This window comes from Indicator indicator, chromosome 36 (genome assembly GCF_027791375.1).
Source record: "Indicator indicator isolate 239-I01 chromosome 36, UM_Iind_1.1, whole genome shotgun sequence".
NCBI lineage: Eukaryota > Metazoa > Chordata > Aves > Piciformes > Indicatoridae > Indicator > Indicator indicator.
Genome location: NC_072045.1, coordinates 1,262,717 through 1,275,118, shown reverse-complemented (window position 1 = coordinate 1,275,118; position 12,402 = coordinate 1,262,717). Strand labels below are relative to the sequence as shown.

Sequence of the window (12,402 nt, the reverse complement as noted above, 5' to 3'; positions counted from 1 at the left end):
AGACCTCACTGCTGTCCCAGCAGGGATACAGTGGCTTCTGTGGCTATCTCAGGAGGAAGCAGAGCAGGAGTGTGCCAAACAGTGCTGTCAGGTCCCAGCCCCTGGAGGGGTCTCTGGTGCTGCTGTCCTGTGCCTTTGGCTCCAGCATGGATCACTCAACCTGTTTGCCTGTTGGCACAGCTAAAACTCAGCTGTCTCCAGCCAGCACCAGCTTCACAGCTGTGTGCAAGCCAGGGGTGATCCCCAGAAAGGGCATCCCCGAGGGCATCTGAGGGGTCAGGGAGATCTCACAGGACATTGAAGGGTCTTTGGGGCTGGCAGCACAGTGGAGGGATCAAGGTAGAATGGAAAGGGTGCAGGAAAGTCCAAATAACTGAGAATAGAGAAATGTGAGGACCTGTGGAGAACTGAGAGAAAGGAAGAGAGAAGGAGAGAAATCACAGAGAAGGAAGGTGGGGAAACAGCAGGAGAGGAGGTGCTGGTGTGGGGATCACAGCTCCCTCTGCACCTACCCTAAATCTCAACGTCATCGTAGATGTCAGTGTCCCTGCGAGAGAACAGAAACAGTGCCATGAGCAGCCTGGTGCCCACCTCCTCCCAAGGCAAGGGTCAGATCCTGCTGCCATGGCTGCACCACCTCTCCCAGCAGGAACTCTGCTGTCCATCACCCTGTCTGCCTCCTGCCAGCCTCCTGCTCTCCTTGCAGAGCTGGGATCTGGGATGAGCACAGCTCTGCCCCTCTTACATTGTGCAGGGAGGTTGGCCCTGGCTCAGGTTGCGGGGAGCTGCTGGCCTGTCACTGCCACTGCCCCACCTGAGGGACCACAGCTTGGGGAGGGCTCACAGCACTCCAGGAAGTTGCTTCAAGTGCCAGAGTCTTTGCTGACACCAGAAGTGGCAGATTCCACTGCCAGGCTAAGTAGCCAGTTATGCTTATGGTCGCTACCTTGGGTTTGAGCTGGCATTCAATTACCAGGGCTGGTTCAATGCCAGGCATTCCCTGGGCAATTGCTACACCTTGCAGAGTGGGGAGAAAGGGGCTGGGGAGGGGGCTGGGGAAGAGGTACTCACAGGTGCAGCATCACAGCCCGAGGCACGTAGCCATCTGCAACAGAACAGGGAATGTGAGTCAGGCTGTGCTGGGAGCCAGAGCACAGCCAGGCCCTCACCCTGGCACCTGCCCAGGACAGGCAATGGTTAGCAGCACCTCCTGACACAAGGAAAGCTGGGGACAAGGAGGAGCCTGGCTGTGGGAAACTGAGCTGGACCCTCAGGAGGAACCTGGGGGGCAATGCAGGGACTGGGCCTGCCAGGCTGGGAGGAGCCTGACCCCCCACCTCTCTGCCCAGAGCAGCTGCACCCATTTCACCTGAGCAACCTTCACAGCAACCACAGCTTGTGGAGTCTGTGCCCATACAAGGCCTGAGCTGGGCTGGTGGCCAAGAGACTCCAGGAGCAGTGAGGGCTTCGAGCAGGGGGGGGCCAAGCCCAGCCAAGAGCTGAGCAGGAAGCAGAACAGGAAGCTTGTGCAAGGAGAAGTGGAACACTTGTGACCAGGGTACAGCAGGGCTGGCTCATGCACAGGGGATGTCTCCAGCTGCCTGCCAGGGCTGTGCACATGAGGAATTCCCAGGGCCCTGTGTGCTGTGATCCCTGCTGCAGGCAGAGCCTCAGCCATGACTTACATCTCCTCTGGCTGTTCCGGCAGAGGATCTGCTCCTCGTTTGTGAACTGAATGACATCGAGGATCTCTCCCCGCCTCAGGGGAAGGTTCTTCCCTCCTCCCCTCTTCTCCACTGCTGCAGGGTCAACCATCATCTGAGTCAGGACATTGATGCTTCCTTCGAACTGAAGCACAAACAGCAGTGCTGCAGCTCAGCAGCAGCCCCGGGGCAGCACCCCCAGCCCTCCCTTCCTGTAAAGAGCAAATCCCTCTGCAGCCAGGAGCTCTGGAGGGCTGCTCTCATCTGGGGATGTGTCAGGGAGAACAGGGCATGCGGGGCCTGGCTCTCAGTTGGTCTCTACAGAGCACAGCTTCTCTCTGCCACCGCTCTCCATCCTTCCTGGGAGGTGCAGGGGAACTCAGAGGGAAAAGCAATTGCTGCTCACCTTGAATTTCTTCTGAAACTCCCTGTCCAGCTTCTCCTTCTTGCTTTCCTTGAGTGTCATTGCCTTCATCTTCTGGGAGACTTGGGCTTCTCTGCAGAGTCGTTGTGAGTCATAGGAAAGCTCATGTGACCCCAGGCTCTGCTCTCTCCCATCCCCTTCCCTCCCTGGCTGCTGCCCCATCACATCTCCCTGCCCCAGCTCTGGGGCTGCTGGAGCTCTGCAGCCATGTGTTGGGACTGCTGCTTGTGCTCCTCACCATGGACCTTTCACCCAAGCCCAGCAGAGATCATCAAGCCCCCAGCTTTGTCAAAGTAAGGAGCCCCTGGCTGTGTTGGGACCCTCAGAAAGAGTGAAAGCTCTGTTACCTCTGTGCAGCTGCCAGCAAGGCAGCCCTGTTAGCAGCTCGACCAGCATCTCCACCTGGAAAACCAAATCCCCGAGAGGTGATGTTGACACCCAGCGGAACAGGACACGAGGCTGAAACAGCAGCAAGAGCTTCCTCCTCCTGGGACCAAACCCTGAGCTGGTCCTCTGAGTGTGGTTAGCATCAAGGTTTCCCATGCCCCTTTATAAGGGAGCAGAGAAACCCATTGCCCTGCCCTGCATGGGAGCAGTGTGGGCTGCACTGCTGCCCAGGGCTCTCTGGGGCCTGGATGCTCTCTGAGCTGCCCCCAGCAGCACCCCAGCCCCTCTTGTACTCACCTGCTGTGGGGCAGGGAGATGCTGACGGCCGGAACATGCTGGGCAGCTGGAAGCCTCGGCCTGCCCTGGGTGGCCCCACTGGCTCTACGTCATCATAGATCTCCTCCTCAGGCCTGCCAGGAGGCACACAGCCATCAGGGAGCCTTGCTGCAGCCATGGCACTGGGGGCCAAGGGCAGGGTCAAGGCTGCCAGGAGAAGGGTGGGCAGCAGGCAGCTGGGGTCAGGTCTGGGGCAGCAGCTCTGTGCCATGTGCCAGCAGCCCTGTGCCATGTGCCAGCAGCTCCTCGCTAGGCTCAGCAGCATGGGGCAGCAGCCTGGGGTGCAGGGGATGGGTGCAGGGTGTGACGGCAGCAGCCAGACCTGCTTGGTCACACAGCCCACAAAGGATGGCACTGCAGGAGTTGCCTGCACAAGGTGCTGTCCCAGCTTGGGCTCCAGGAACAGGCAGGAGAACCCAAGGACCCTCTTGGTGTTTCTTCAGGTGCCCCCGCGTTGGGTCTGGCAGCCTGGAAGCCCCCCAGAATGGAAGCGGTGCCCTGGTCCTTACCCGGTCCCAGCGGGAGCAGCTTGCGGCAGGAGGCGTGCCGGGGCGGGGACCGGGGCCGGGGCCGGGGCCGGGGCCGGGGCTGGCTTCATACAGCCTTCGGTGAAAAGAAGAACAGCAAAGGCTTAGTCCACTCTGCTCACCCTGCCTGAGGTCAGAGCTGCCCTGGGCTAGAGGTAGTGCAGAGGGGTGGGAGGAGGTACAACTGACTGCACGTCTGGATCCAGTGAGCGGTTTCCACTCCATGGCTCCTCGGAGGAGTTTCTCTCATCCCATCACCTTGGGGCACAGCTCACTGGGGAGCTCTAATCAGTATTTCCCCAGTTCTGCTACTTTCTCCCTGGATCAGTGATGAAAGGAAAGGGGAAGAGGCCCACGTGGGTATTTTGAACGTGGTGAAAGCTCTGAGCTCCAGACGTGTAGCAGTCAGGGCAAGCCCTGAGATCCTGAGATCCCTGAGCACATGGATCTGCTGGCCCTGTACTTCTCCATCCCTGCTAACATCCTCTTTTTCTAATCACCAGGCAGGTAGCTGTCACCAGCCTGGTCAAACCATATCACCCAGAAACTGGCATGAAGATCCATGGCACAACACGGCAGCTGTGCCATGTAATGTGAAATTATATAACAAGGCCTAAAAATCCTAGGATTGCCCTAAAAATTAACAAAAAGAACCAGAGCAGGGCAGGGCTGCAACTCTAGATGTTCCAACTTGCCTCAGCATCCAGGAATCAAACAATGACTTGAAAACTGCTGCTTTTTAGGACACAGACAGCAGCTCACTCCCTCTGCTGCCAGGCCTGGTGCCCATGAGGGAGCATCATCTCCACCACAACTGCATGGCTGGGCCTGAGGCCTCTGGGTGCCCACACAGCAACACCACCTGAAACAAAACTCCACAGAGCATGTGGAGTTTGCAGGCCTTGTAAGGAAAGGAAGAGAGCTCTCTACTCATGGCTGCCCTCTGCAACATGGCTATGGCATGAACCAGCACAGAACCACCACAGAATGCTTTGGGCTGGAAGGACCTTAGAGATCATCCAGCCCAGCCCCCTGCCATGGTCTTCCACTGGGCCAGGCTGCTCAGAGCCCCATCCAACCTGGCCTTCAACACTTCTAGGGATGGGACATCCACACTTTCTCTGGTGTCACCATTCCTGTGTCTCATCACCCTCATAATGAAGAATTTCTTCCTTACATCTAATCTAAATCTCCCCTCAGACAGTTTAAAGTCACCATCTCTCATCCTGTCACTACAGACCCTTGTAGCAATACTGTTCCCATCTGTCTTAGAGCCTTCTTTAAGTACTGAAAGTCCACAAGAAAGTCTCCCCAAAGCCTGCTCTTCTCCAGGCTGAACAACCCTACCCTCTCAACCTGTCCTCACAGAGGAGGTGCTCCAACCCTCATCTTTGTGGTCCTCTGGACTTGCTCCAACAGCTCCGTGTCCTTGTGCTGGGGGCCCCATAGCTGGAGGGTGGTGAACAAGAAGTTAAGAGGAGCTGACAAGAAACAGGATTTGAAACAGGTTTCATCAACCAGAGTATGATCAGCAGAGTGACAGCTGTTAAAAACTCATCTGCCTAGATCTGGAACCAACCTGACCAAGAGGAACCAAGCCCTGCACCCCACGGACAGCTGGTGAGGAGGGCACCACCAGGCCAGCACCATGGCTCTCGTGGCCACAGCTGCAGCTGTGCCTGGCTACTCTTGGTGGCTCCTACAGGCTTGGAGGCAGATGGTGATGCAGGCAACATGCTGCCAGCTTCAGAGAGCCTCTGTGCCTTGGCCAAACGTGTAGAAAGGCTTCTTGCCCATTGGATGGGAAACAACTCTGCTTCCCACCAGCCAGGCTGCCTGCTCTGACAGCTGCCTGCTCTGGCAGCCACCCAGGGGTCAACTGGCTAGAAGGAGCCTCTGGAGTCTCTCGCCCAACCCCCTGCCAGAGCAGGGCTAGCCTCAGAGCAGGTTGTTTAGGGCCTCATGCAGGTGAGAGCTGAATGTCTCTGATGCCATCTCCCTCATGCCTGCCACAGGGCTGTGCTGCTCCTGCAGCAGACTGGGATTTCCTCTACTGCAGCCCATGCCCAGCACCCCTGATTCTGCTCCTGGGCACCTCTGGGAAGAGCCCAGCTCCACCTTCGCCTCCCTTAGCTGTGGGCAGTGAGAGGATCTCCTCTTTGCTCTCCCTCCTGCCACCTTAACAAGCCTGGATCTCAGCCTCTCTTTTCCCATGGACTCCAGCCACCAACCACCTTAGTGTCCTGCACTGGGCTCACCCTCCTGAGGAGCTTGGTCAGCACCCCTCAGGTTTTCGCTCCAGCCCCACTCCCTGCAAGCACCCCAGAGACTGATGCCTGTCCCCAGTCTCTGACAGGGCACCAAGTCCCCTTTGCTCCTGCACCTGCTGCCCTCTCTTTCCTTTTCACATACCATGCCCATAGAAGCCCCTTTGGCATCACAAGCCCCCATGTCTCCATCAGTGCCCCCACCCCAGTGTTTCCATCTCCCAGGAGCTCCAGACTCTAACTGGGAGGATTTTCCTTCCCCTTTCTCTGGGGAAGCTGCAGGTACCTGCCATACCCAGCTGAACACTCCTTGGGGGCTCTGTGGCAGGAGGTGCAGGCATCCCAGGACCTGCAGCTGCACTGAACTTCTCCAGATGCACGACAGGAGGACGCTTGGGCTTGGCTGGCCTCGCCCCCAGCACCCTGGCATTTGGCAGAGGCTTTCTGGGAGGCAGGTCTGGGTGCCCTGTCCCAGGGGCACTTCTCGTGGCATCCAGGGAGGCTGTGGCAGCTGCTCCTTTAGCAGGAACCACTGGAGCAGCTTTGCTTCTGCTGGGCGGCCACGTCTGCTGGGCTTGGTTTCTCTGGGCAGGGTTGGAGGTGGTTCCTGCTTCCTTGCTCAATGTGTCTCCTCCTCCTGGCCTTGGAGGGGCTGGCTGGGACCTGGCCTCTTGAGCAATCCCCTTCTTCAGCCTCACCATCCATCCTGGGGGCTCAGAGATGGGATGAGGAGGCAAATGATGTCCCACACTCTGACCCTTACTGTGGGTTGGAGAAGCCCTGCTGAAGTCCAGCCTCCTGATGCGGGGGGGCTCTGGAGGGGGCTCACCCTTGGAGCCCACCGTGGGGGTCTGTCCCAGCTCTGCTGCGGGTGCTGCTGCAGAGCAGCTCTGTGGCCAGCTGCCAGCTTCGGGTGGGTCCTTCCTGTTCCCTTCGAACTTTGCCAGCAGGTGCTTCACCACAGCCTCTTTGCCCTCCAGATGTGTCTGCAACCAGCAAGAAAAGCTCCAGCTAAAGCACCATGGAGGAAAACAAGTCACAGCCCCCCCCAGGGAATGCAGCCTCTCCTCAGCATGGCCTGGCACTGAACCCCCTCCATGAAATGTGGTCTCTGCTCAAAGTGGTCCTGGGACATGGCTGAGAAAATAACATTGGGCTGCAGCAGACTGAGGACAGGTTCCACCACCAGGGCTTCCAGGAGGAATTTCATGGAATCTTTTGATCTGATCCACCCTTCATGCACCACCAGGGAGCCTCCAAACAGAGGGATTGGGTGGAGGATTGTACTCTACTAGTAGCAAAGCTCCTGAGGCCAAAATTTGCAATCTAGAAACTGCCCAAGCCTCAGATGGGAGCAACCTGTCTTGCCCTGGTCCTTGGTCCCATGAGGTCCATGTGAACTCAGGGCAACTGGACAGGAGGTGGCTGGGGAGGCCACACAGAGATGCCAGCATGGAGGAAAACCTGGGCCAGCAGTGCTGAGACTCACCCTGCCTGCACACACAACCCAAGGCCCAGAGGCAGCAGCTCTGCCCTACTTTCCTGACCAGTGCATTTCCTGTGCTGCTCACACCATGCTCATGTGAACTGGGACATGCCAGCCCCAGCGCACAGCTGCCCCTGGCTTCCTCAATGACCAGAAAGCAACTTTTGCTGAAGCCTCCTGAGAAAGGCTGCCAGGAGGTGTCTGAATGACATTTGGAAGAAGAATTCCAGGTCCAAGGTGTGTCATGATGCTCAGGTGAGATGTGCTTACATTTGCCCTAAGCTTCTCAGATGGATCTTGTGGAAGGGCAGTGATCATCTTACCCTCCCCCATCTTTCTCCCACCCCCTTGTCCCTGGACAACAGTGTCTCTACCCCTGCTTTGCTTGCCCTTGGCTTTGCTTTTTAAGTTCTCCCCACTCTGAGACTTCACTTTGGGTTTGTGTTGTGTCATTTTTTTTTGACAACAGAAGGGCTGGCGTGCAAAGAAGCTGGAGCAGTGCTTTGAGACATAACTGCTCCAATGTACATAGAATCACAGGGTGGGGTTGGGTCAGAAGAGATCTTAATGATCATCCACCTCCAACCCCCCTGCCATGGTCACCTCCCACTAGCCAAAGCTGCTCAAGGCCTCATCCAGCCTGGCCTTGAACACCTCCAGGCCATCCTGGGCAACGTGTTCCAGTGTCTCACCACCCTCACTGGAAAGGATTTCTTCCTAATCTCCAGCTCCAATGCCCTCCCATAAGCCCAAATAAGTGCAAGTTCCCCTCAGATGCCCAGGCAGCCCCCCTCAGCTTCCCTGCAGAGGCTGCAGCGCCGCAGCCGCAGCACAGCCAGCAGTAAAGCTGAACAGGTTCCTGCTTCCTGAACACCAGGCACTGCAGCTTGCACCCAAAATAATGAACCCTAACCCCCAATCTCTCTCTGATTCCCAATGTGCTGCTGGGACCTCTGGCACCTGAATGATTCAGAGGTTTGTAACCATCAGTCTGGGAGCTGTTCCATCAGCTGGGACTTGCATGGAGCCCTCAGGTGTAGCTGTGGACACAGCAGCACTGTCCCTGTGAGCACCTCCAGGTTCTTCAATAGGTTTTGCACCAGTGGGTGCCCTCCTGGACTCGGTGGCAGAGCAGCCTCCTCCTCTTCACAGATATTTGAATCCAGCCCAACACCAACCAGAAAAGCTTGCACTAGGCCCAGGAACTGAGCAGAGATGTTTGAAGCTCCAACCAGCTCAGACAAACAGGAGGACTTTATCTTCCAGGGGGAGAAAGGGTCTCAGCAGGATCCAGCCCCTTGCGAGGACACTGCCAAAGCCTTTCCAAGCAGGAGCTGTGGCTCTGCTCCCTGTGCCCCATCCCCAGGTCCAGTGAAGCCCAGACTCAGTTCTTTACTCACCATTTTCCATCAGCAGCTGCTTTCCCGTGTGCTCACCTCCTCTCTAAAGACCACAGGAGGCATCCAAGCTGAACAACATGTGCAGGGCGAGCCTCTCCAAAGTGCCCCTGCCCTGAAACCAGAAGTTCTTTCCTAACAGTTGGTGAGAAGCTGTGGGCAACGCCAGGAAGTCGCCGCAGCCTGACTGTGAAACAGCGCAATGAGGAGGAGGAAGAGGAGGAGGAGGAGCAGCTCTTGGTGCACTGCTAGTTTGGACACTGCTGCTGTTGGGAAGCTTGAAGCCCACCAAGCCCTGCTGCCCATAAACCACTACCATCCAGAGAAGAGTTCAAGTGGTGGCTGTGGGATGAAGGATGGACCAGGAGGGTGGTTTGTGTTCTCCATTGGTGGTGGTCGATGTGAGCCTGCCGCAGGTCAGGTCTTCAGCACTCCACAGGACCTGCAGAGGGTGGAGGAGGTTTGCAGAAGTTGCATGGCAAAACCAGCACGGCCCTGCTCAGCCAAGCTCTGCAGGAGCACGGCAGGGCTGGGCAGAGGACTGTGGCTTTCCAGTGTCCGAAAGTGAGAGATACCTGCTCTGCTAATGGGGAGCAGGGGAAGCACTGTACCTGGTGCCATGCTGAGCTGGGCCATCTCTGTGTCGAAACACCAGGGCTGATTGCCTCAGAGGCAGGAAAGGTCCGAGCAGCTGAGCCAAGCTCTGTAGCAGGCTGCCCTGGCTGGCTGCAGGCAGGTGCTCATGTCCCTGCCCAGGGGTGCTGTGTCCCTCCAGCCCTTTCGGAAGATGCCCCTCCAGCAGTGCCTGCGGATGGTGTTAGGATGAGGCAGTGCGGGGAAGGCTGGGACAGGCGAACTGTTAGGTAAGGATGGTGGCCCTAGGGGGTCCTGCAGAAGATACTGGGTACCCAAGGTGGGCACTGAAGGCTTTGATCCCATCTGCTGGAGACTAGATGAAGAAAGGCCATGGGGAGGTCCCACACCAGACCCAAGGGAAGGCAGTGTGAGAGTACATGGCAGGCAGCTGTGGCAGCCACCTCCTGGGAGAGCTCGGTCCCCATCGCCACCTTCTTCACTGCACCAGTACCACTGCCGCGGGCAGGGCACAGCTCGGGGCAGAGGGACGCTGAAGAGCGGTCTGTGGGGCACAAGCGCTGTCACGCAGCTGCTCAAGGGCCTCGCTGTGGTGAGAGCGGCGAGCGGGAGGCCACGGGGCTTGGCGAAAGGCTGGAGCCGGGGAGCGACGGAGGGCAAGAAGGACCTGGGGCGGAGCCGCCAGCGCCGCGACTGCCCCCCGGCCAACAGCCCAGGCGCTCGGGCCCTCCCCGGCTCTCCACTCCTCCCTCCCGTGCCCCCCGCGTGTTCTCCCATCCCCTCCCCGCGGCGGCCCCGCGCAGGCGCAGCTGTGGGCGCGGGATGGCGGCGGCGGGGGCCGTGCCGGTGCCCGTGCCGGTTCCCGTGCCGGTGCTGGTGGCTGTGCCGGTGGCGGCCGGCGAGGCAGCGGGACCGGGGGAGGAGGCGGCGGGCGCGGGGCCGGGGCCGGCCCGCCTGGCCCGGCTGCCGCTGGCGCGGGTGAAGGCGCTGGTGAAGGCGGACCCGGATGTCAGCCTGGCCAGCCAGGAGGCCGTGTTCGTGCTGGCGCGGGCCACGGTGAGGGGTGGCCGCGGCCGGCTGGCGATGGGGGCGGCTGGGAGGCCGCTCTCACCCCGGGCTGCCGCCGGAACGGAGCCGGGCCGTAGCCCCCAGCACTGCGCTCGGCGGTTGTGAGCTGTGGAGCCGCTCGCTTGACTTTTTCTAAAGGGCTTTTCCCCCTTTCGGAGGGTTTGAGGCTTTCCTCTCCCAGCTGGTGCCTGGTCCGGTCAGCAGGCAGCGCCCGGCGGTCACCCGGGCCCCTGTCCCGAGCTGCCCCGGGGGAAACAGGACGGCAGCCGCTGCCCCTGCCCGGTCCATCTGCCCCAGGCACCGGGGCGACCGGGCGGTGCAGACAGCCGAGGAGGCCGCGGGAGGAGCCGGGCACAGCACAAGGCCTCTCCTGGCGCTGGAGACCCTACCGCAGCCCGCAGCGGCTCCCCGGTGCGGAGGGAAGGTGTTCGGAGGGGGCTGCCACCCGAAGCCGCTGGGTGCCATGCCAGGACAGCTGTGCTATGTGCATTGCGTGCAGGACACTTTTCCCTCTTCAGAAGGGGTCCTGCGAGCAGCTGGACTGTAGCTGGTCTCCTGGACGTGTCTGGAGGAACCATCTCTGTCCTGTTGCCTCCTGGCTTTCTCTCTGCTCTTGTTGCTTCTCCTGTGCATCACTGCCCAGCAGCTTCATCTGTTATTTTCAGAGCTATTTACTGGAAAGGTGAAATGTTGAAAGGGAGGTTTTGGTTTCTTCGTGAAGTCTTGTAGAACCTTTCCTTGCCTCAGGATGTTCTCTCTTCCCTCTTTCACCCCTTGTGTGTAACTGCCTTGGTTTTTATGTTGCAGGAGTTGTTTGTTGAAACTATAGCCAAAGATGCTTATGTGTATGCTCAGCAAGGAAAAAGGAAAACCCTGCAGAGAAAAGACCTGGGTATGAGAGCATATTCTGTGCTGTCCTTAGCAAAGGGTTGCTAGGGTGGAGGATTTTCCCTCCTTACCCAGCGTGGTGAAGCTGTCGTAGCTGCTTCTCCTTCTTTGAATTTCACTCACCAGCTTGAAACCAAGTAAAGCTCTTTGAAACTGGTGACTGTGCTGGGATGTCCTTTGGAATACTGTTTGAAGCAGATGTAGATATGAAGTTGGTTTAGCTATGTTAATTGTTTTCAATATCTGCTTTGCAGATAATGCCATTGAAGCTATTGATGAATTTGCTTTCTTGGAGGGTGAGTTTCTCCTTGGTTTCACTTGGATTCAGTGTTTTGTGTAATTTCTTTTTTGGGTGAGAAAGGACTTAATAATTTGCAGAGTCTTCTGTTTCTACACCTTTAATTGTGTGACTTGTTAGGCCTCTGTCTGAGAGGTTAAACACAAATCAAGTGGACCCTGAGACACCTACAACATTTTTTAACTAGATTTGGGTTTCTTCATGTGTGACCTCATGCAGATCTAGGGAGGTTCTTCTCCCCCTCTACTCTCCCCTGGTGAGACCACACCTGGAATACTGTGTCCAGTTCTGGGCTCCCCAGTTCAAGAGGGGCAGGGATCTGCTGGAGAGAGTCCAAAGGAGAGCCACAAGGACGATTTGGGGACTTGAGCATCTCCCCTGTGAAGAGAGACTGAGAGCCCTGGGGCTGTTTAGTCTGGAGAAGAGCAGGCTGAGAGGGATCTGATCAATGTCTATCAATATTTGAGGGGTGGGGGGCAAGGGGAGAGGGCCAGGCTCTTTTCAGTGGTGCACAGGAATAAGACAAGGAACAATGGATACAAACTGGAACACAGAAGGTTTCAGCTCAACATGAGGAGAAACTTCTTTGGTGTGAGGGTGACAGAGCCCTGGAGCAGGCTGCCCAGAGAGGTTGTGGAGTCTCCTTCTCTGGAGACTTTCAAAACCCACGTGGATGTGTTCCTGTGTGGACTACCCTGGGTGATCCTGCTCTGGCAGGGGCTTGGATTCGATGCTCTCTGGAAGTCCCTTCCACTCTCTAATGTTCTATGATTCTATGATTTGTGTAAACTTCAAAACATTACTGCACATTCCCTTGGCTGTTTTTGTTCACAGAGCTGTGTTGCTGCCTCCTGAGGTTATACTTTGTTTGTTTCTGTTTAGGTACTTTGGACTGAGCTGGACAGAGGTGGAGCTCTCTGGAGAAAGAGTCTGGCAGAGATGGATGTGGAGAGCAGGGTGGAGACATGGAGAGTCCATAGGTGGAGACACTGAAGTTGCAACCATATTTTGTATAAAGTTTAAGTTC

General features: G+C 57.5%; 2 protein-coding genes across 2 annotated transcripts; one reads left to right on the top strand and one right to left on the bottom strand.

Annotated features, from left to right (window-relative positions):
• Nucleotides 1-513: 513 nt before the first annotated feature.
• Nucleotides 514-2,968, bottom strand: PRAM1 (PML-RARA regulated adaptor molecule 1). The gene is made up of 6 exons (XM_054396038.1): nt 2,812-2,968; nt 2,475-2,529; nt 2,110-2,200; nt 1,686-1,848; nt 1,072-1,105; nt 514-547 (listed from the first exon to the last, which is right to left on the bottom strand). Exons 1-6 carry the CDS (start codon nt 2,966-2,968, stop codon nt 514-516), a joined length of 534 nt encoding a protein of 177 aa, XP_054252013.1.
• Nucleotides 2,967-12,304, top strand: POLE4 (DNA polymerase epsilon 4, accessory subunit). The gene is made up of 7 exons (XM_054396037.1): nt 2,967-3,031; nt 3,294-3,439; nt 8,964-8,987; nt 10,029-10,177; nt 10,997-11,081; nt 11,332-11,373; nt 12,258-12,304. The coding sequence occupies exons 1-7, from the start codon at nt 2,967-2,969 to the stop codon at nt 12,269-12,271; spliced, it is 525 nt and encodes a 174-aa protein (XP_054252012.1). The 3' UTR covers nt 12,272-12,304.
• Nucleotides 12,305-12,402: the final 98 nt, after the last annotated feature.